The sequence below is a fragment of the Protobothrops mucrosquamatus genome, unplaced genomic scaffold (genome assembly GCF_001527695.2).
Source record: "Protobothrops mucrosquamatus isolate PMUCROS unplaced genomic scaffold, P.Mucros_1.0 scaffold298, whole genome shotgun sequence".
Taxonomy (NCBI): Eukaryota; Metazoa; Chordata; class Lepidosauria; order Squamata; family Viperidae; genus Protobothrops; species Protobothrops mucrosquamatus.
In genome coordinates this window covers 681,942-705,366 of record NW_015386641.1, presented here as the reverse complement: position 1 = coordinate 705,366, position 23,425 = coordinate 681,942, and the positions used below count along the sequence as shown (strand labels likewise).

At 40.4% G+C, this 23,425-nt stretch overlaps 1 protein-coding gene across 1 annotated transcript in view; it reads right to left on the bottom strand.

Moving 5' to 3' along the window:
• FNDC3B (fibronectin type III domain containing 3B) overlaps positions 1-23,425 on the bottom strand; it is a 201,170-nt gene that overhangs the window by 24,571 nt on the left and 153,174 nt on the right. Inside the window, exons 17-22 of the mRNA XM_015814932.1 lie at positions 22,979-23,084; positions 20,941-21,116; positions 20,243-20,356; positions 18,426-18,575; positions 16,951-17,228; positions 10,190-10,402 (exon numbers count right to left, since the gene is read on the bottom strand). Of these exons, the coding sequence (XP_015670418.1) occupies positions 10,190-10,402; positions 16,951-17,228; positions 18,426-18,575; positions 20,243-20,356; positions 20,941-21,116; positions 22,979-23,084 (1,037 nt within the window). The remainder of the gene's footprint in view (positions 1-10,189; positions 10,403-16,950; positions 17,229-18,425; positions 18,576-20,242; positions 20,357-20,940; positions 21,117-22,978; positions 23,085-23,425) is intronic.

Genomic DNA, 23,425 nt, shown 5'->3' with positions numbered 1-23,425 from the left:
GAACTACATTGTTCAATGTAGTTGATATTCCAAGCAGTGCTGTAACAGGGGAAAAAGACATCTCATTCATCTGATGTTGTAGATGTTTGGACTTACCGATTGCCATAAATCCTTTATCGAAGGTTATACCAAGAAGAAAACTTGTTTACACTAGAACAGTAAGATTTCTGCCAAGTGCTAATTATTTTAACATCATCAAGTCTATTCTCAATCTGCATAGCTCAGTGTGTAAGTCTACACATCAACATGGATCCATAATAAACATTTGACTGTCAGTAGGCAGCAATTATCCCTGAGATTTTTAGAACTGAATGATGATGCTCCAATTCACTACTCTGAAAAATGCTTCCAAGAGGAAACACATTCGCATACAGGAACATTTTTACAGGATGACGTAAGCTTGGAAAAGAACTACAAAGGTAGAAAACAGGATGACCTCCATTACAGATAATCCTGGACTTAACAACCATTCATTTAGTTTGAAATTACAGCAGCACTGAAAAACCGGTCCTCACACTTATAACTGTCACAGCATCCCCGCGGTTACATGATCAAAATTCAGGAGTTTGGCAACATCCTGGGATCATGTGATCCTCCATTTGCGACCTTCCCAGCTGCTTCTGATAAGCAAAGTCAATGGGGGAAGCTGGATTTCCTTAATGAGTGGACAATTCACTTAACAAATGCAGCGAACAGTTTAAAAACCAAGACAAAAAAGGTTGTTAAAATCGAGTGCTACTCATTTAACAATCACCTTGTTTAGCAATAGAAATTCTGATCCCAATTATGGTCATAAGTTGGAACACAGCAGGGTATTAGCTCTAGAGCAGGGGTCCCCAATCCCCGGTCCATGGATTGGTACTGGGCTGAAGCATGCTAGCAACTGGTCTGCACAAACAAGCAAAGCCCCATCCGTGGGATGCAGGCAGCACACAAAACTACACACTCTGTGGTCTGTGGAAAAACCTTTCTCCATGGAACTGGTCTCTGGTGCCCAAAAGGTTGGGGACCTCTGCTCTAGAGAACCACTGGAGGAAACCTACACAATCTTTGTTTACGGCTGCCCATCCTGGAATTCCATAGGATATGGTCAAAAGAGACAAAATAGTGGCTACAACACTAACAGTGTAATCTAAGCTTAGCTCATTTTTATGCATGTTGCAATGTACCTAAAAGGCAGGAGGAGCTTAGATTTACCATCACAATTGCCATTTGGACTTATTTTTATTATACCCAAGTAAGCTGTTGTGTGCAACAATATGTTTGGGATAGGCATAAAGGAGCACTAAAGAGCATGGCCAATAATGTTTCAGATCTTTAATAACTAGAGTAAATTTAGAGTCAACATCCTCTAAATACATGGCGTCCCCAACTCTCTGAATTCTATGATATCATGGCTCCAATTGCATTCCCAGGCATCAGTTTGAGAAAGCTGAGGTGCATCAGATTGTATTTCTACTGAATCTACTACTACTTTAATTTGACAAAGCAGGTTAATTATTCTTCATTCTTTTTTAACCGAGCTATGTAGGTGAAGTATGCTGTGAAAAATCCCTTTCCCTTTTTTGAGAATAATGTTGAGGATGGGTTGATAACAGAAGAGAAAAGAGAAGGGAAAGTAGAAATATAATCTAATGCACCACAGCTTTCTCAAACTGAAGCCTGGGACTGTAATTGGAGCCATCATATTATAGAATTCAGAGAGTTTGGGGCACCATGGATTTAGAGCACTCTAAATTCCATTGGTGGCTGTGGAATTCTGGGAGTTGAAGTCCACATGCCTTAAAATTGTCAAGGTTGAGAAACACTGATTTAGAGGATGTCAGATGGGGAAAAAAACTAGTTACTCAGTAATAAATTGGACATCAGCAGTATATTAGTTTTTGCTGTTGTTAATAGTTCAATCTGGATAATGAATCGGGCTATAGCAACTGTATGACTCGCTCTTAATTATTAATTTCCTTTCCTTATTCAGTAGCCAAAGCCTTTCAATATTTGCATGTTGATTATTTGAATACATTAATGCAATTTGAGACAGGGTATCTTTTGAAAGTCACTCTAAAAGCTTTCCAAGCTACGTGGGAAGGAGACACTGCAGTACAAGGGGGTGTTAGTGGTTTTGATTTAATTTAGACACAAATGATTTTCTAGTTAAAACTTGAAAACTCATGATTGCAAGATAACTCATTTATAGTCTTTAAAGCGTGTTTTCTGTTCGTAGCACAAAATAATGTTTATATTATTTAAATGTTAATGTAAATCATCTTGTTTAGGTATAATACTAAGTCACAGTTTTATATTACAGTTTTGGCCGTACATATGTGCTGATATCTTTTTGTCCTATCAATCAATATTGGAAACCAACTTCAAACTGTAATTTGCAATGCTGGTTTGGATTGGACTTGGCTTGTAATAAGCCAGGAAGTAATACATAAATGTGATGCGGCAAAGTGACAAGCTTTGGAAGACACGCTTTAAAAAATGTATCAACCTGAAGTACCTCATTTCAACTCATTAAAGCAGTCGTGTTTTTTTCTCGCATGATTGCTGCAAAGGGCAAATATTTCAGCACTGAAATTGAGGGAACGCTTCAAATCGTCAAGGTTAAGGACACTAAATTGCAAGAGCTATTGTAGAAATTCAAAAGCTAATCTTAAAGTCTGTGTTTGTAATTAAATACTTTGATGTGGTGATAATCACTAGGAAGGAAGCAAAAGTCAAGGCGAGGTAAGGCAAGGCAGAATCAAAATATTCCTTTGGAAAATACTTGAAGAATGAACTAGCCAAAAAGAAAGCCTTTTAAGAATAAAGGGAATAAAGGTCCAGTCATGTCCAACTCTAGGGCATGGTGCTCATCTCCATTTCTTAGCGGAGGGAGACAGCATTGTCCAAAGACACTTCCATGGTCATGTGGCCAGCATGATTATATGCTGAGGCACACAGAATGTTGTTACCATCCCACTAAGTGGTACCTATTTATCTAGTTGCATTTGCATGCTTTTGAACAGCTAAATGGGCAGGAGGAAATCAAGCAATATCCGTGGAAAAATCTAACCATGTGAAACTCTCTCTTGGAAACTAAAACACCACAGCTTTCATAATTGGCAAGAGAGGTGTGCAATTAATGTGTACTTGCAGCAATGGTGAGAGTACAGGCATTCCTCAATTTACAACCATTTGTTCAGCGGCCCAGAGTCTCCCCCACCCCTTGAGGTACCCCATGCTATGCACAATGACTGCAAGGGAGAAAGTTGGGAGTGCCTTGCATGGGTGCCTTGTTTAAGAACAGCAACAATGACTGTTATTCTGGGCTCATTTGTGACCGTAGGTCTCTAGGACTAACCTGTACTTTAATGTTAAAATTAATGTTAAGAAAATAAATCTTAGATTTAGCTAGAAATGCAAGAAACTGCCTTAAATCAAACTATAGGATCATCTGTTTTAGTCCTGCCCTGAACTGCCTTGCTTCATTTCTCTAGACCAGTCCTTTTCTACTTGGATAACCCTCCCCCCCCCACCGATAAATGGCATTTATTTCCTAGAATTCTCAGCAGTTCACACACGAGGGAGATTTGGAGTTGAACTTCACGTATCTGGAGAGTTGGAGAAGGTTGATTTCAGACTGGACATATTAATGACTGAAGATGTGGAAGGCTAATCCGTGCAAAATAATTTTTATAATAAACTGAAATAAATGTAAAATGTACCTTAAAAATTAAATATACTTTCTAACCCTTTGCAAAACTTACACAAACTGGAGACAACTTCACAGACAAATTCTAAAGAAAATTTTGAAAGCAATTGGCAGACAAACATATAATTAGCACACCAGTTAATTGGATTATTACAGCACTGGTTCTTGGAAACACCTACAAGCTTCCTAGAAAAGCTATGATTGTTGAAGAGTTCAAGCTAATTATCGCCATCAGAAATTAAAGTGTTGATGTAACTATGTTAATTTGTTTGACTTGCTTTTTAAAAAAGATGACCTTACACTCTGGATTTTTTTTTTTTTACTTTATGTTTGGTTAACATAAAGGTGGTAACAACTACCTTGTAATAACCCACAGCTTTAAAAAAAAACACCAGCATTCCAATTTCCACAAAAATCAGCCCAAGCTTGAAAATAAAGCACTCTAAATTGGTCTTCTTGATGGGAATTTTGGCAGCATATCAAGAATAGTTATGTGCAGTTTGTTCAGATCCAAAGTGGAAAACGTTGCTTTGGAGATGCGATGTGCACCTGTTGGCACCATTTTCTAGAGTTTGCTTGGTAGTTGTGGAATTCCAGGATAATATTTTGGGATTATATCCCTTGTGGGGATCTGGTGATGCAGTGACTTAATAAAGCTGGAATTGCCAGCCAGAGATGGTCTTCACTCTGGGGGTTTGAGCCTGGCTCTGGGAGATGGAGTGAGCGCCTGTCGCTCAGTCCCTAGCTCAGTGATGGCGAACCTTTTAGAGACTGAATGCCCAAACTGCAACCCAAAACCCACTTATGCATCGTCGAGTGCCAGGTGGGTGTGGCCCATTGGGTGGGTGTGGCCCATTGGGTGGGCGTGGCTGCAGTGGTAACGGCAGACTGGGTGGGACTAAAAAGTTCAATCAATCAATTCCAACTTTGCAAGATCTTTTTTTTCCCCGCGAGAAGTTGAAATTGACTGATTTTTTTTTTGCACCTGGCGGCGGAGCCTAAAGCGAAAAGGTTTTATAAAACCCAGCTGAAGGCCTAGGACTGGGGCGACAGTGCGGGTGCCCACAGAGAGGGCTCTGAGTGCCGCCTCTGGCACCCATGCCATAGGTTCGCCACCACTGCCCTAGCTTCTGCCAACCCAGAAGTTCAAAAGTATGCAACACTGCAAGTAGATAAATGAGTACCACTTTGGTGGGAAAAACCTAGCTGTGTTTGTGTGTGCGCTGGACCTGGCTGGACAAGAGGTATTGCGACAAAAGGTGAGGCGAGGTAAGACTGGAGGAGGAGCCTGGAAGAACCAGCAACCTGAGCACCCCTAACTAATTGGTGTAGAGCTAGTTTGTGCCCCGCGGTGCACCAAGCACCAAACAGAATAAATTAGCAGTCTAGGCTGTCACTGCATTGTGTCTAGTACAGGGGTAGGCAACCTTGGCTCTTTTATGACTCATGGACTTCAACTCCCAGATGTAGATTTCCCTGACATTGTATGCCAGACATTAAATAATAATATATCCCTTGAAAACAATATTTTTTTTTGCTTCAGAAATCCAAACAGTTGTATATCCCTAATTAAGAGACTAGTTGGATGTTTGCCAAATGGTCACTTTATCCAGATTTCTTGATAAGGAAGCTTGATAAATAAATTCTGCATTCTTTTTTCTTACTGGTTCTTATTTGGTTTGACCAAAGATAATTTGCATCAGAAATTCTTTCAAGCCTGAAGGGAATTTTGAAGACATTTTCATGGGTGTCATACTTGTCTTTATTTAAAGGCAAGGTGACCAAAGAATGTGTGAGAATGCTCTGTATCATTATTATTATTATTATTATTTATTAAATGTATATGCTGTTAATCCTATTGCTGCAGCAACTCTGGGCAGCTTACAAAATGGTAAAAAGATAAATGATTAAAATCTAGAAAGACTAAATAAAAAACAAAGGCCAAGAGGACAGACGATACAGGGATGGGGATCTTCTCTCTAACCAATTAGCCATCCCCAGCATAGAGTGCCCCTATTAGAGCCCCATACATGGCTGGGAGAGTTGGACCATAAGGGAGGCTGAGCACTGAAAAATTGATCCTTTTGAATTGTGGTGTTGGAGAAGACTCTTAAGAGTCCCTTGGACTGCAAGGAGATCAAATCCATCAATCCTAAGCAAATCAACCCTGACTGTTCTTTGAAATGACAGAAACTGAAACTGAAGCTCAAATACTTTGAGTACCAAATGGGAAGAGATGATTCATAGGAAAAGATTCTGATGTTGGGAAGGACTGAAGGCAAAAGAAGAAGTGGATGGCAAAGGATGAGATGGTTAGATAGTGTAACAATAAAGGAGTGGGCATGAGTTTGGGGATGCTCCAGGGGGGACAGGCGACCTGGGGTTCATAGGGTCGCAAAGAGTCAGACATGACTTAGTGACTGAACAACAACAACCAGAGCCTCAGGCCAATCATGTTTTAAGGCTCTTTCAGGAGATCAGGAGCATGGAGGCCAACTTCACCTGCAGGGGGAGAATATTCCAGAGGGTGGGGGCCACAGCAAAAAAGGCTCTTTTCTCCTAGACCTCACCAACTAAAATTCTTTGGCAGATGTGATCTAAAGTAGGTCTCCTCTGCTGGAGTGAGTGGGACAAGATGGTTCTTCATATATCCTGGACCCATGCCACAAAGAAATAATCAATACCTTGAATTGGATCTGGAAACAAACTAGAAGCCAGTGCAGCTCATGTAACAGCAGTTACATGTGTCACTTGAGGGGCCACCAGAACTGTCCACATCACTGTGTTTTGTATCAGTTATAGCTTCCAAATACTCTTCAAAGATAACCCCATGCACAGCGCATTGCTGTAACCAAGAGATGAGAAATCTATTGTCCCCTGGCTTGCTAAGCTTCCTTTAAATCTGTAATAATAGTAATAGTAATAGTAATAGTAATAGTAGTAGTAGTAGTAGTAGTAGTAGTAGTAGTAGTAGTAATAATAATAATAATAATAATAATAATAATAATAATAATAATAATAATAATAATAATAATAATAATAATAATAATAATACAGTTGGAAGGGACCTTGGAGGTCATCGAGTCCAACCCCCTGCCCAGGCAGGAACCCTACACCATTTCAGACAAACGGCTGTCCAGTCTCTTCTCAAAAACTTCCAGTGTTGGAGCATTCACCGCTTCTGGAGGCAGGTTGTTCCATTGGTTAATTGTTCTAACTGTCAGGAAGTTTCTCCTTAGTTCTAGGTTGCTTCTCTCCTTGATCAGTTTCTACCCATTGCTTCTCGTCCTGCCTTCAGGTGCCTTGGAGAATAGCTTGACTCCCTCTTCTTTATCGTGGGCCTTTTTCAATAGCATTTCTACTTTTATGGTTGGAGGTACTGACCTTGAGAAATTCTTGGATAATTTATTATATTTTTATTTATTAAATTTGTTTACCACACAGCTCATCTTCCCATGGGGAAAAGGTGCACCTAATTGCTTGGCCCATGAACCAGGTAGAGAATTGTGAAAGTCATTCCTTCCCAGATCACTTTTCTGTTGAGAATGTTCAAGTCTTTTAAAATGATTTTAATATGCAGTGTATTAACATATTGCTGAGGAAGCATTTCAGAGTGGGAAAAAGGAATGAGATTCACAGTAAGATTCAGAAGATTGTTCAAGAATATATTTAACGACCTAAACCAAATCTGGGGGCAGGTTTTAGTCCTGTAGCAGGTATTTCTCTGCACATTTTTAAAAGTTTATTCCAGCAAGGCTAGAAAGTTCCAGAAGATGCTATCAACCAGAACAGAAAAGTACTGCTATCAATATGGGCTGAAAAAATATATATGATTACTTATATGGCAGCTAGAAGAGAAAGGAAAATCTAATTGATGCTATCAATGGATGATCATCTGGACTGTTTACAATCCAAATATAATAGCCTAAAGTGAAATCTAGGTTTAATGGACCAAAACATAACTTAGCGTAAGACTGCCTGATATGCTTATCAAAATTTGAAAGCAATATTTCAATCTTTATCATGTATATCTAGTACACAAGCCACTTATTTTATTACAAATACTGGAGAATTGTGAGTAATAAGAGAGCTTCTAACAAACAAAAGGATATTTAATAAATGTCCTTCCTCAAATGGCAACTCCAATCTTTGTTACAAGCAACGATTAATTACCAATAACAATGCAACAGAGACAGCTACTTTAGCTGCTAATAAATATATTAAAATTAGTACAGCAAGAGATCTACTGATCATTGGATTATTGTATGTGCTAAAAATTACAATTATATTTACTAGCATTTTAGCATACAGCAAGTAAACGAGCTAACCAGAGAGAAAATAATTTGATTTCACTTATTATTAATGCAACAGCCATATATCTTCCAGACATGGTTTTGCATTAGGTAGATCTTTTATTTTTCTCTATTTTCCGACAGTTATCTCTTGGGATTTCTTGAAAAGAAAAATAACAAGGGTTTATTGCTGCTGAATTTGGATGGGCTGTGGTGGTATAACAGACAACTATATTAATTTAATTTCAAAACAAATTTGCTTCTTTACATTTAGCATTTCTCTTTCCCCTTCAATTTAATTCTATCTCATTCAGTTCTACTCCTTTAATATAGTGGCCCCCAACCTTTTGGCTGCCAGGGACCAGTTCCAGGGAGGGTGCTTTTTCCATGTACCAGGGAACCGTGGTTTCATGCGCTGCCTGGATGTCGCGCATGTGCAGATGGGGCTTCCCTCGCTTGTGTAGACTGGTTCCTGATGGGCTCTGGACCGGTGCTGGTCCGTGGCCTGGGGGTTGGGGACCTCTGCTTTAATATATTGCTAAATTCTCCCTAGATAAATCCATTGCTACTTTCTTCAAGTTGATGCTCTCCAAATATTCTTGATTTCAACTTCCATAGTACCAATCAGTGTGCCCAGAAGCTACACCTGTTGAGAATTCAGGAATTGGTTCCCCTGGGTTAGTGGATATTAGTTCCATCAATTTATTCAAATTATGGAATTAATTGTTCCCTGTCTTTCCAGAAATGATTTTCCATAAAGTTAGCAAACAAAACAAATGAACAATAGAAGAACAACTGAGATACACACATTCTTAATCCCTCAGAGAACATTTAGAAGATGAACGATGACCCACAACTTGATCTTAAAATGTAGCTAATATAGAGAAAACACCAAGAGCTAGTCAACCCTTTCTTCTGTTGAGATAATTGCAAGAAACCCACCATCTAATATGGGTTGATGATCCCCTGATCTATCACCTAGAAAAATCCCCTAACTCCTACTACACACAACAAATAAATTTCACACACACTGTTTTTTTCAATATATGCTGTGGGCATTCAGTAGTTTGCTTTTTAAAAAAATAATAATAATAATGAAGCAATTTCTGTAAGCACAGCTTTCTGACCACCTGTTGCTTTTAAAAACCTAGGCAGGTTGTGATGTAAAATGATAGCACGCTCACTGAGTTTGCAACCTGGTGCTTTCCCAATAGCTGTAACCATAGTTACCTGTTCATTATGTGTGAGGATTGGGGCAAAGGAAAAATAAATTCTAAATAAGGGATACAGAGAAGGTCTAGGAAGTAAATGTTTATCTTCTGTTGGGTAGGAAGGCTACTTTCAACCAGGAAGCAGGAGAACACCAGTCTTCCTGCTAATGGGAAAACTACATCTGTTACCTTCTATAACAGTGATTCAAAGGAAGAGATCAGATTGGCTTCAATTTCAGCTACATCAGAGTGAATGCTTCATCTCTAGAAACCAGTCAAAACTACAAGCTGAGATAGATACAGAGCCAACTACAAAGAGGGGTAAAGTCATAGTACTTCATTGTGGCTTAGAAATCCCACACCTTTGAACTGAATTGACCAAAATTTTGTTAGGAGATATTTTGCCCCTACTGTTCATTTAGTGACTATTTGAAGTTACAAGAGCACCAAAAAAAGTGACTTATGACTGTTTTTCACACTTACGACCATTGCAGCGTCCCCATGGTCACATGATCAAAATTCAGATGCTTGGCATCTGACTCATATCTATGACAATTGCAGAGTCCCAGGGTCATATGACCACCTTTTGTGACCTTCGGACAGGCAAAGTCAATGGGGAAGCCAGATTCCCTTAACTTAACTCCTGCAGTGATTCACTTAACAACTTAGGCAAGGAAGGTCGTAAAATGGGGCAAAATTCACTGAACAACTCTCTCATGTAGCAACTTAAATTCTGGGCTCAATTGTGGCCGTAATTCGAGGACTACCTGAATTAACAACACTGGGGGTCCTCATCTCCAACTTATTATCTCACTGCAAGTGTCAACGGAAAGAATTTAATGACATAAGACCAACCAGCTTACTCAAGCACATACTCATAGCCCTTCCTACAATTAGCACTAAGGCTAAGCCAAGCCCATCTTGAATGATTCTCACTTATAGAAGGATAGCTTCCAGATGAACAGTGCTATCTGAGCTACATGCTTGCTTACCTCTTGTTCTTGTCCTCTATTTGTAAGAGATAGACCATGTCATCAGTAGCATGCTGTCTGGAGCTGCTCTCCCCCCATTTCAGTTTCAGGCTCTGGGGACCTGCTGCAGTACACTCTAGCCGAGGGGGTAAGGGTGGCAACGATCGGGTCTTTGCTGTAATGAAGTGGCTAAAAGGCCCAGCTCCAACCTCATTGACGGCCTGAATCCGGATCCTATCATTGGAAGAGAAAAAGAAAATACAGAAGGCTAAAGTGGACAGAATAGGAGTTAGAAATACATTTTCAGATTTCAATATCACTACTTTTCTACTGTTATTTTGGTGCCATCAGGGTTGGTTGAGGAAGCTGCTATAGATAAGACTACCAGCATGTCTTAGATGACAGACCAACACAGCTCGCATTCTCCCAGATTCTACCTAAATTATGAATGCTATAACTGGAAAAAAGATAGTAAAAAATAAGGAACTGCACCAGCTTTGAGCAGATCTTACTAGCAAGTCACAATGGCATCATAAAAGATGCATATCACAATGTTCCCTAACTCAAAAAAATTATCTCCAGAAGCGGTGAATGCTCCAACACTGGAAGTTTTTAAGAAGAGACTGGACAGCCATTTGTCCGAAATGGTGTAGGGTTTCCTGCCTGAACAGGGGGTTGGACTTGATGACCTCCAAGGTCCCTTCCAACTTTTTTTATTATTATTATTATTATTATTATTATTATTATTATTATTATTATTATTATTATTATTATTATTATTATTATCATCATCATCATCATCATCATCATCATCATCATCATCATCATCATCCTTGGATATTCTGCAATAACTCCCCCCGAAAACCCTGCCCGCAGTGGTTTGAATATAGCAGACATCCTAATGTTTATATCTTTTTTTTATTATATAATGCTTTCTGATTTCCAAGCAGCCATAAAGACAGAGCAGGCTATAGAATTATACTATATGTACTATACAGGAAGGCCCTGAATGTGGCATTCTGGTTTCTTTCAACCTGGTCCCTGAAATCATATCTATTTCATTTGTTATAATTAGTGAACATAAAATGACCTTCTCAAGTTAGAGGTAACTATTTGGAATCAAAAACAAAAATCTCGTCTTTCTTGGAGCAAATACGTTATGTCAAAAGTATCTGTAGCACACTCAGACCGCTGCTTAAAAACAATCAGTGTTATTTGAAATTATTCTATTTTTAGGTGGAACTCTGTGGCCCAATTTTTCACAAAGAAAATGTATCAGGAATAGGAAAAAAACAGCTAAGAGCAGTACTCGGATGGAAATTACTCTGACAATTAATGTAATATTTCTGTAAAATTAGCCTGAAATTATTCTTTACAACAACAAAAAAAAGCAGCATCACAAAAGCTGAAGCCTGACACTGAAATCAGCCTGTTGGGTGGTTTGCATAATGTACCGATTGGCACACACTGAACACATTTATACCCTAAATAATACTCTGGTCTGGTATATTATTATTTTTTTCCTGATTCTACTCTAATGCAAAACATGTCTGTCTGCCTGTTTGTTTCTGTCTCTCTCTATATCTATTAACATTTATTAATATTCACAATGGCGTTTCTTTGAGATTTGTACAAGAAGATTCTTTGGTCATTTGATCTTATGGATTGGGAGGAGACAAAAACACAGAAACAAGAAATGAATCTACAAGACTTACAGTTTACAGAAGGGAATTTCATATTCCTAAAAACTTGCCTTCTACATTTTTACATTGGATAATAGCTCAGGAAGTGCAACTTTTTCAAAAACTACAGCAAACAACATTTTAAAATTATGGATATGACGCTAGTTTTTAAAGTCATTCAGAGTTATTTGAGCATGCACTTCTATGTAGCCAATAAAAGGCAGGGGAAACCAGCAGGTGACTATGTATGTATGTATGTATGTACACACACACACGTGCACACTTTTGTGTATTTTTCTGCTCTCAGTCAACAAGAATTTTCAAGCTTTCCTGAAGTACAAAATTTAGAAAGATTCAGTCAGGAACACAGAATATACTGTATGTCTCTCTCTATATTCCTCTTAAACCAGAAACTGACCTGTTTTATAGATGTGACAGCAACTGCTATCTAGAGTTGACTTTTCACACTTATAATTGTATGAGGACAAGGAAAAAAAGACACAGGAAGAGTCGTAGACTGGAGAACAGTCACGTATAAGAAATCACAGAAGGAGAGGGTGACCCTCTTTGTGTGCTGGAAGTTTTTCAGAAGGGCCCCTCCCTAGTCTTTCATGATTCTGTTAAGGCAATCTTACAATAAAGTTAAGTGTTATTATTATTGATGGTTGTGCTTCTTGCCTGGACTATCTGAAAAGGGTATTAACACCAGCCCAAACACATCTGCTCAGCCAAAAGCAGCATGAACAGTTCCTCCAACACATTGCATAGTAGGAAGTCTGAAAACCAAACAAGCTCTGGTATCGCATATCACTGATTAATAGCCTAATTAGATATTTTTCTCCTTTAAAAAAAAACCAAAGCATCACATCCTATGAAGCAGCCGCCAAAGCAATCTGTTTGATGCTCCTTTGTGCTAACAAGGTCATACAGCTCTCCTTAGTCATTATTTGTGCAACATTAATTGAAAATTCTAATGGTTCTTCAGAACGGGTGCCATAAATACACAGGACCTATCCATTCATATGCTATGCAACACTCCCTGACAGTACAATAGGAAAAGGTTGGTTGCATTGAAAAGTCATCAGAATAAATTAAAAGTCAAAGGCAGCTTACACCACCTGATAAAAACCACTTAAAGGGAAGTTTCATTTCTTTTACGCTGGCTGAGTTTTGCCTTTTAAATTTTCCTTGCAATGTTTATTTTATAATAATTGTTGTTGTGGTTCTCACGTGTAAGACAACTGGGGTGATAGAATTAGAATACAGTGCAAAAACAACAAACACCTATCAAGTTAAATAAAAATACAATAGTGGCATAATTTGTATAAGTCACAGCATTTATTTTATTTCTTCCTCCAAGCCTTGAGCATTTATGTTGCACTTTGAGCATATTAGGGCGGATGAAGTGAACAGTTATCTCTGATACCCTTTTAACCTTTCCCCATCAGATTATCTGATTAAGTCAAAAGGGAAAGTTGTCTTCTCTTCTTTCCATTTTGGAACTAATATCAGCTTGTAGCTGAAGATTACATTCATTCTCCTTACAAGATATGTGCAATTGAATTACTTCCCCTAAGAGGCAGGAATTAGAAATATAAAACAGTATATTTAAACTGAAACCAGCTTTAAAATTTAGTATGGCATAAAATACAAACAGTCCTGAACAAATCTAGACAGCTCCTTTTTCTTGGACTTCTTGACCAATGTTAGCCTCGGCAACTTTCAGATGTGTGGACTTTTAACTCCCCAGCCAGAATTCTCGAGTTGAATTTCACCCATCTTAAAGTTCCTGAGTTTGAGAAATACTATCCTAGTATCCATAGTCTCTAGAAACCCCAAAGAACAGTACTATTCACTTAAAAAGTAATATTTAGAGATAATGAGATATCGAATGTAAACTAGAAGGCTATGTTTATGTTTAACATAATTTTATTTGGGCTGCAAAATCTTCAACCACTAGGTGGCAGCATAAAACACTTCAACTCCTTGCTGCTCTCTAGTGGTCATGTGGATTTAACAGAATAATAGAGTTGGATTTTTGTAACCCAGATACAGTATCCTATCTTCCTGTTATTGATATATCCTTCTAGGATCTCAGCCGATCTCTTGAGGTTCTCCATAAAATATACAGCAGTACTGGGTTATGCTCTAGTTTTGAAGATCCTGTGATCCCATCTAGAAAACAATGGAATTGGATGAAAGAGAAAAATATTTATACAGCACTGCACTTAATATATATTATTGGGAAAATATTATTTCCCAATATTATTACTTCCAAGTTCCCATGCTCATCTTATTGGGCTTATATTTGTTTCGATACATTTCTTGGAGTTTAATTAACAATACTAATAACAATAACTAACAAGAATAATGCATTCTTTGCTCTCTGCTGCTATTAGCAGTAATTTGAATTGAGATACTGTTATGATATTGTTTGAAATGGAAATGACTTAGAGTTACTTTAGATGTTTAGAATTATATTTGCTAGCCGATTCTTAATCTATATTAATTCCTAAACTAATTTCTCACAAGTTCAAAGGAAAAAAGAATTATAAGTTCAGCTATTTATCTCCACAGGCCCATTAACAGAATTAGTATGCACATTTAATCATTGCTACCCAGGACCTAAAAAATGACTATATTACATTACAGATTATGCCCATCTTTCTAGTTTGGAAACCTTTAATTGTTTTCTATTATTTCTATCATATATTCTAATTAGTTTAATGGTTAGTAATTTAAAGTAAAAAAAATGAGCATTGTTTGCAGATATCCTCAATCAATTTAAGAGTTCAAAACACCGAGGAAGAAAAGATAATTAAGGAAGGATATCAATGGAAAGCACCAACAGCTTTATTCTGTGGGATGAGATGGTTACTTCTGCTTAGCAGAATTATTATTTTTTCCTGCAGACTAAGCAGTTGCAAAGCAAAATGGCATCAGCCGTATGCTAGAAGTAACAGGAGTGTGCTATTCCTTAGGGCAGAGACTGAAGCTGTTGAAGCCAGGGTAAAAAGATTAAAAGCATCTACAGGGAGGCAAACAACAAGTATGTAATGATGACATCATGCAAATGCCACATTTACACCAGATGTGAAAGCAACACCCGTGATGATGATCTCACAGTATGTGTGAAGTTGAGTGAGATCACAGCAGTTTGTTGCTGGAGGTCTATCTTTGAAATGGGAAAGAATAGGAAAGGGGAGGGTTTTCTCCCTCTGCACCTTTCTCTTTTTCTCATAACTAGTAATGCTAGTTATGAGAGATAGTTTCGTTTAGTGCTTAAGGAACCAGTCTAGAAACCAGAATATTGTGAGTTCTAGTCCCGCCTTAGACATGAAAGCTGGTTGGGTAACTTTGGGCCAATCACCAAGAGACTGTGAGTTCTAGTCCCGCCTTAGGCATGAAAGCCAGCTGGATGACTTTGGGCCAATCACCAGGAGACTGTGAGTTCTAATCCTGTCTTAGGCATGAAAGTCAGTTCGCCGGCTTTGGGCCAGTCGCTCTCTCTCAGCCCAACCCAGTTCATAGGGTTGTTGTTGTGGGGAAAACAGGAGAAGGAAGCTGTAGTGGCTATGTTCACTGCCTTCAGCTACTTATATAAATAATAAATGTAGGATTTTAAAAAAATAGAAATGCCATAAGGCAGACATGTCAAACTCGTGACGTCATGTGATGTTGCGTGACGTATCGGAACTTTTCCCCCATTGCCGGCAATGGGGTGGGCGCGGTTTCCTCATGATGTGTCCTGCCCACGGGCCGGCAGTTTGACACCCCTGCCATAAGGCCTGGCACAAATGTTGGTACCCACAAGCTGGAGGGATGGCAAATTTAGCACCACATACGGTACTTTAAAAAGGGGCACAGGCACACCCACCAAATTTAGCAGAGATCCTTCCCTATGACTGTTTTTCTTTCTTTGAAGGCCTCAAGAGAAAGAAGCAGAAGTTTTGCTCTACCATACACCAAAAAATAAAGGAAAAGCAGAAAGAGACAGTGTCTGATAAAGTTTGGAGGGGGGAATAGAAAGAAGAAACAGAAAAGGCTGAGGTGGGTTATAAGAACTGTCGAAATGTAGCGCTGATTTCCTGGAGGGAGGGGGTACACTCCAGAGGAGCAAGAGATATCACAGTATGTGTGGAAGAAAGAGGGTGAAGACAGCTTCTCCTTAATAGTTCCCTCAAGTTTTATGGTGCAGAAGTAGTAATGGTAGTAAAGAGTGCTTTAGTTCGGCAAGATTCCTGTCTATAAATTTGGAATAATAAAGGAAACTGCTTGGAAGAACCTCAAAGTGTCTTTCTTGGTTTCTGGAGCTTGACAGGATAGCATTAAGAGGAAATGATTTTAACCATTATTGTCTAAAACAGGGGTAGGCAACCTTGGCTCTTTTATGACTCGTGGACTTCAGCTCCCAGAATTCCTGAGCCAGCCATGCTGGCTCAGGAATTTTGGGAGTTGAAGTCCACGAGTCATAAAAGAGCCAAGGTTGCCTACCCCTGGTCTAAAACATTTCTCATTGCAACTTGCTAAAGGCTTTGCAGATTTCTGCATTTGGCTGTTATGGCCAGAGCAAGGATAAGCCTGTAAGAGGTGCTAAGAAAAAGCCAGGCATCAAAACCTGTGGCAATGCAGATTCTGGTCTCCAGATTCTATCTGTGATGGATGTAAGTTCCTCTTTATCACCCAGTGAAGAAGTTGACAATAAACTATGTGCTGCGTGGTTACAATTATCTTATTCAGATGAAACATTTATGTGGCTTTACACATTACTTGATTACCAGGAGGCAGGAATTGCAAGGATGTATACTGAAATATACATTCTGGGTAGCTAAGTCCTGAAACCTCCCTTGGATTTGCAAAATGGGTAAAAGTTTTATCTCTCTAGTTTGAGAGCTCATATCAAAAGTTGTATACTACCGCTGGATAAATTTTAAGTTTCTCTTGTCATAGTTTCTAAGAAAAGACACAGGGACTCCGAGGACTTCAGAAAGATCTGAAATATGCCTCCCAAACATCTTTTAGTTCTTGATCATGTTCTATAAAATCCAAGAAAGAAAATTTTGGATTTTCGCAGAAGTAACGCTTTGCAGTAACACTTACCGGAATGTGGTTTCTGGAGGCAGGTCCTCAATTACATAAGTTGTGACTTTACCCACAGACAAAGTACTATCTCCCAATTCAATATTGTAAGATACAATCTCAGATCCATTATTGCACGGTTCCTCCCAGTTCAATACAAGGCATACAACAGGCGTTGGACAGGCATCCAGGTGCTCATCCTCTGACACATAGAGGGTGGTCACAGCCTCAGGTACAGACGCTGGGGCTCTGCAGGATACCAGGTCACTGTATGATCCCGCTCCTGCCTGGTTTATTGCCTGGAAAATAAATAGGTTGTATTTCATTATTCCACAAACTAGCTACGTAGTCCAATGTCAGAACTATAGAGGGACAAAGGTTTAGATCAGGGATCCCTAACTCGGGCTGTGGCATGCCAGCAACCGGGCCACGCAAACAAGCAAAGCCCCATCCGTGGGATGCAGGCAGCATGCAAAACCAGCCCCACTCCAGTCCCTGGTGCCCAAAAGGTTGATAGCCGCTGGTCTAGCTCACATATATCCATTACTACAGGTATTCTTCAACTTACGGCCACAATTGAGCCCAACATTTCTGTTGCTAAGAGAGACAATAGTTAAGTGAATTTTGCCCCGTTTTATGACCTTGATTAGGTCAGTGGTTAAGTGAATCCCTGCAGTTGGTAAATTAGTAACATGGTTGTTAAGTGAATCTGGCTGGCTTCCCCATGGACTCTGCTTGCCTATCCAGAATCAGTCATAAAATAGTCATGTTGAATTTTAAAACAAAGATATCTCTAAAATCCCTCCCCAAATTTGATATCAATTACAAGTAGTCCTTAACTTACAACCACAACAGAGCCCAAAATTTATGTGGCTAAGTGAGAAATTTGTTAAGTGAGTTTTGCCCCATTTTACAATTTTCCTTGCCACATTTGCTAAGTGAATCCCTGCAGCTGTTAAATTAGGAACACGGTTGTTAAGTCAATCTGGCTTCCCCATTGACTTTGCTTGTCAGAAGGCTGCAAAGGGTAATCACATGATCCCGGGACACTGCAACCGTCATAAATATGAAACAATTGTCTGAACGTAAAGCATATGACCATGGGGAAGGTGCAACGGTCATAAGTGTGAAAAATGGTCATAAGTCACTTTTTTCAATGCCGATGTAATGTTGGATGGTCACTAAACAATCCAACATTACCCATTTTGCAGCACCCAGACATGCCCCCAAATGTTAAGGTCACATAGTGCATTCAATCTTCAAATAAATCAACTTATTTCCCCACATTTATGTATGCAGTTGAGAACGTGAGTTTGTTCATCATAACATAATCCTCTTTGATTACTCACTGGATTGAAAGCTCTTTCCAATTATTCCCTAGCTCTGCTTTGTTTCTCCAAAAATGTTACCCTTTACAGTAAGGTGATGAGGACAGCAGAAACTTATATCCTCATCTTTTTTTATATCTAATCCTAAGTGAATTTGTCTGGACTTACCTGTAGTCTAGAGAAATAATGTGCTGCCGCTGAAAGTTGGTGGATTTCAAAGGAGTTGGCTGTGCCAGTATACACCAGTTCTAAATTCTCCTTGTCGTCTCCCCACTCCAGTCTGTATTCTGAGATGTCAGCACCAAAACTCTCAGGACTCTGCAAAATGAACAGAAGTTTGGGTCATATTTGAGTCCCAAGAGATGCTTTTCTATCTTTTCTGCTTTATATGCAAAACTGGGCAATCCGTATCTGAGTCACATCGATCATCCTCTTTAGTGCAGAGGGTTAACCGTCAAGAGAAAAAAAATCTCAAAGAGAAAAATTCAGCAGGAGAAATAGAACTGCGGTCAATTCATTGAACTGTAACTGAATCTTTAACATGCCCAGGATTGGTTGAGAGTGGCCTTTGATAAAGATATGTTGTGATTGAAGGCACCAATTTGAGCAAAGAAAAGAAGAGAGGAGACATGATAGCAGTATTCCAGTATCTGAGGGGCTGCCACAAGGAAGAGGGGGTCAGGTTGTTCACCAGAGCACCAGAGGGAAGGACGAAAAACAATAGTTGGAAACTGATCAAAGACAGAAGCAACCTGGAATTAAGGAGAAACTTCCTGACAGTGAGGACAATCAATCAGTGGAATACAGTAGCTTGCCTCCAGAAATCGTGGGCGTTCCATCACTGGAGGTGTTTAAGAAGAGACTAGACAATCACCTATCTGAGATGGTATAGGTTCTCCTGCTTGAGCAGGGGGCTGGACTAGAAAACCTCCAAGGTCTCTTCCAGATTCTGTTCTGTTCTGTTCTGTTCTATTCTATTCTATTAATGTGATAAAAGGAGATTTACTGCTTATCTGCTAGTTTCTTAGTGAATGGAACAGTTAGGTATGCATTCAGCAAATCAGGTAGTCCTCAACTTACAATTGGCTGTTTAGTGACTGTTTGAAGTTATGACTGAGGCAAAAAGGGCGCTTACAACCCATATTCAGTGAACTTGAGCTTCGTTTCAAGCTAAAAGTCCTACAAAACCAGAATGAATAGCTAGAGTTGATGACCCCTGCAGGGGATAAGAGCTCATCTACCCGATTGTCTGATTTTCTTCCAATCTTTCAGCGTACTTTTATTTGTGAACTTCTCTGCTTTGATAGCATTGGAGAAAGAGCTCAACAAAATGGAACCTTGGTTTGAGGGCAATTAGAAATATTTGGAGAAAACTGTTTAATAAAGGGCCTATTTAACGTAAAACGTCTCAAATGATGGATCAGAAAACAACCAATGGCTCTTTGTGGGCAAAACGTTCTTCTTGAATTCTATAGACAAACACTGAACTCTCAACAGCCAACCTGATCAGAAAATAGCTACCGAACGTGGATTATTATCATTAAAAGACTGATGCCAATCCATTTCAACTTTCCAAAATGGTATTTTTTTATATATACTTCTTCTGAAAATGCAACAATATTAGAATCTCACCAATCAGGCCTAGGTGTGGCTTTCCATCTTTTAAAAAGCTTCCCTGCCATTGGCTGTATGCATTCACAATCACTTACAGTAAATATGAGCCAGCAGTGTGCTGCAGCTGCCAAAAAAGCCAACAGAGTGCTAGTGCTAGGTGGCAAAACAGGTCCTAAAATGGGGCTGTCTTAACTGCCTTGCTTAGCAGTGGAAGTTTTGGGCTGAGCTGTGGTTGTTGAGAACCATCTGTAAATACAATGGATGGTTTAACGTAGTGATTCCACCAATTCATTCTTTCTCTGTAGGGAGCCCTAATCTCAGTTCATTTCAATGGAGGTTTGATAGAAGTCCAAAAAATCATATTCTCTTACCTCCCAACTCACAAGTACACTTGAATCTGAAAGGAAGGTAAGGCAAGGTGCTTTGCACTGCCCTGGAGGTCCAGCCACAGTGGTGATTTTTGCAGCTTCAGAGTAAGTCCCATACTAAAGGAAAAACAGGAAAAATCATGCACACACTGCCTATAGCAGAACAATTTACAGCATGATAATTTGTTCTTCTCCACCTTGATGTTCTTCAGATGGACTATGAATTGTAGTCTATTTATCAAGAAGTTTATAGAAATTTATGTATGATAAATAAATATGTATTTATTTGATTCTTGAGTAGGGAAAAAACCCATTGTAGAAACCGCCCAAAAATTCACATAGAGTAATGAATGTGGTCTATTTCCAAGCACTTTTCTAATAAACAATATTGTATTTCTACAATTTCAGACACACAACTCTCCCCTCTTCTATTTCAACATTTCATCACTGGGCTAGTTTTCCATTACAATGGAAGATGTTCTACTCCCTCCACAGTGGATATTCCTCAAATTGAGAAGTTCCTGGAGAATTCATCCCTTCATTACCAGCATGTTTGATGGCCCCATTGCAGGCAAATTAACACTGGCTACCTATTATGTAAGATGGGGGAAGGCAAACTTTTTAAAGAAACAGATCCACAAGGACCCTCTTCAAATATTGTGTTGCTTTTATATGCAATATTTTGGAGTGAACTTCCTTACCCCTCCATCATTCAAAGCCCTCACTCTGAACTGATACGTTGTTCCAGGCAGGAGATTGCTGACGGTACATTCAAGATCTGGACCGTGATAGACCTCCGAAACCACCTCTTCAGGCCCAGTCATTTCTACGCTGTATGCTGAGATATGACCGCTACTTTCTGATACAGGGGGAGCATCTGGAAAGAGATGTTGAGACAATTATTATAATGGTAATGAAGCTGTTACTATTACTTAGCTAAAATTACACTCTCCATTTTCTAAACTGTGGGTGTGCCAACATTGGAAGTTTTTAAAGAAGAGATTGGACAGCCATTTGTCTGAAATGGTATAGGGTTTCCTGCTTGAGCAGGGGGTTGGACTAGAAGATCTTGAAGGTCCCTTCCAACACTTTTATTCTGTTATCTTCGGCACTGACAAAATTACTATCAGTCAATTGCAAAAGATAGTTTTACCCAAAACGGGCTTACATCCTGTGACTTTCATATATAAATTTTGAAGAATGATTTATTTATTCAGTGTATGGCATATCATACATGGACTAACAATACATATTAATATTTAACACCTAGATTAGTAAAACACAATAAAATATAAATAAATGTTAAAAAGATCTATGTTCAAATACCAATGTCTAGGCCATACATGTCAAACTCAAGGTCCGCAGGTTGCATACAGATCTGGCCCACGGGGCCTCCCCGGAGACAGCGAGGGACTGGCCCCCCGCTGCCCTGGCCCACCCCACCCTGGCTGGGTGCCCCCCAGACACTGCACACAGGAAGTGGTGAGCACGTGAGGGCTGGCAGAAACCAGCAAAAGCCCGCTGGCCCCTTGGCCACCCACTGGCCAGTGCACCCAGGGATCCCGCAGCCTGCATAGTGCAGATGGGTCCGAGTGCCATGGCTGCCAAACCAGCCCTTCAAGCGGCAGGCGGAGGCAGAGGTGCAGGGGTGGAGGCATGTGAAGTGGCCTGCCAGACATGCTGGGCAGCCAGCTGGCCACCTACCCTGCCAAGCTGCAGCACCACGGGTAAGCAAAGATGGATGGTGGATATGAGCACCGTGGCTGTCCCTCCAAGTGTCAAGCGGAGGCAGAGTGGCGGAGGGTGGAGGCACATGATCAGGCCCACCAGATGCCTCACCCACCCACCCACACCGTCCCAGTCGCAGTGGGCATGGGCAAGCAAAGAGGTACGGTAGGACTGTGTTGAGGTAGCCTAACCAGTCACTGTCATGCTGTGGCCCCTGCCCGCTAATTCCCGATGTCAAAATTCATCCTCCAGTTCCACTGCACACGCAGGATGAGTCTCCCGCCCGCCGTCACACCCCCAATGGCCCTGGCAAACAGGAAGAGCGGGGAGCCCTTCATCCCCAAGAGGAAGCCAGGACTCCTCTCCTCTCCCCTCCCTTCCTGACCCCAGCGCACCCCAGAGCTGCCCCATGTGTGTCTGGGCTCCCCTGGAAAGCAGTTCCAGTCTGGGTCATGGAGTCTCGGCACCCTGGAAGCTCGAGGGCCAGCCCATGTGCCTACTCCCCAACTGCCCAGGGCCCTGGGAAGCCCATGCCACTGTCCAGGGGGACCTCCATGTGGTCTGAGAAGGATGGCAAGGCCACTCCAGTGGACCAGGTTCTAGTGCCTGCTCCAGTCCTGTCCCTCTGCCAGAGATCCCCGGATCCCCCCCACAGCCCCATCCTGGCCCCCAGAGGCTCTCCCCGACATGAGCGATGTCAAGCCAGCCATGCCCACCCAGCCACACCCAACCATTTGGCCGCGCCCATCCAGCCATCTTCCCTCCTCCTGAGAGCAATCACAATGCTGATACGGCCCCCAACGAAATCAAGTTTGACATCCCTGGTTTAGGCCATCTATCCATTGAAGCACAGCATAGTTTATATGAAAAAAATTGGACCCCTGACTGCCCTCAGCTTACAGCTGCTCACAATGTGATCTACAGTTTGACATGGGACCCCGCAGTCACCCTGAGGGGAGGATACTGTGCCCCATTGAAGAAGGGAATGATTTTAGAAGCCTAATAACTTACCCCACTGCAATTGTATTTCTTTATGCTTTGGTTTCCCAAGCACTCTGGGTGGTTGACACTGGTCTGGAGCAATGCTTAGCGTACGAACAAGTAAACTTTCAGAACACTAGAAAAAGACAAAAACATGTAAGATACAGAGCTATCTAGTAGCTCTAGTTCAAATTCACTTATTTTAAATTCACAATAGTTATAGTCTATTTTACTTCAGCTACAAGGCACCAATTTTCTGGGTTCCCCTAAATCATGAAAGAGCCACAAAAGACAACTTTGCACCATTTACTATGCTAAAATGGGGTTGGATAACTTGTAGTTCGGTCTGTTACATGAATACAGCCTCTATGCCAGTGATGGCGAACCTTTTAGAGACCGAGTGCCCAAATTGCAACCCAAAATCCACTTATGCATCGTCGAGTGCCGGGTGGGTGTGGCCCATTGGCTGGGTGTGGC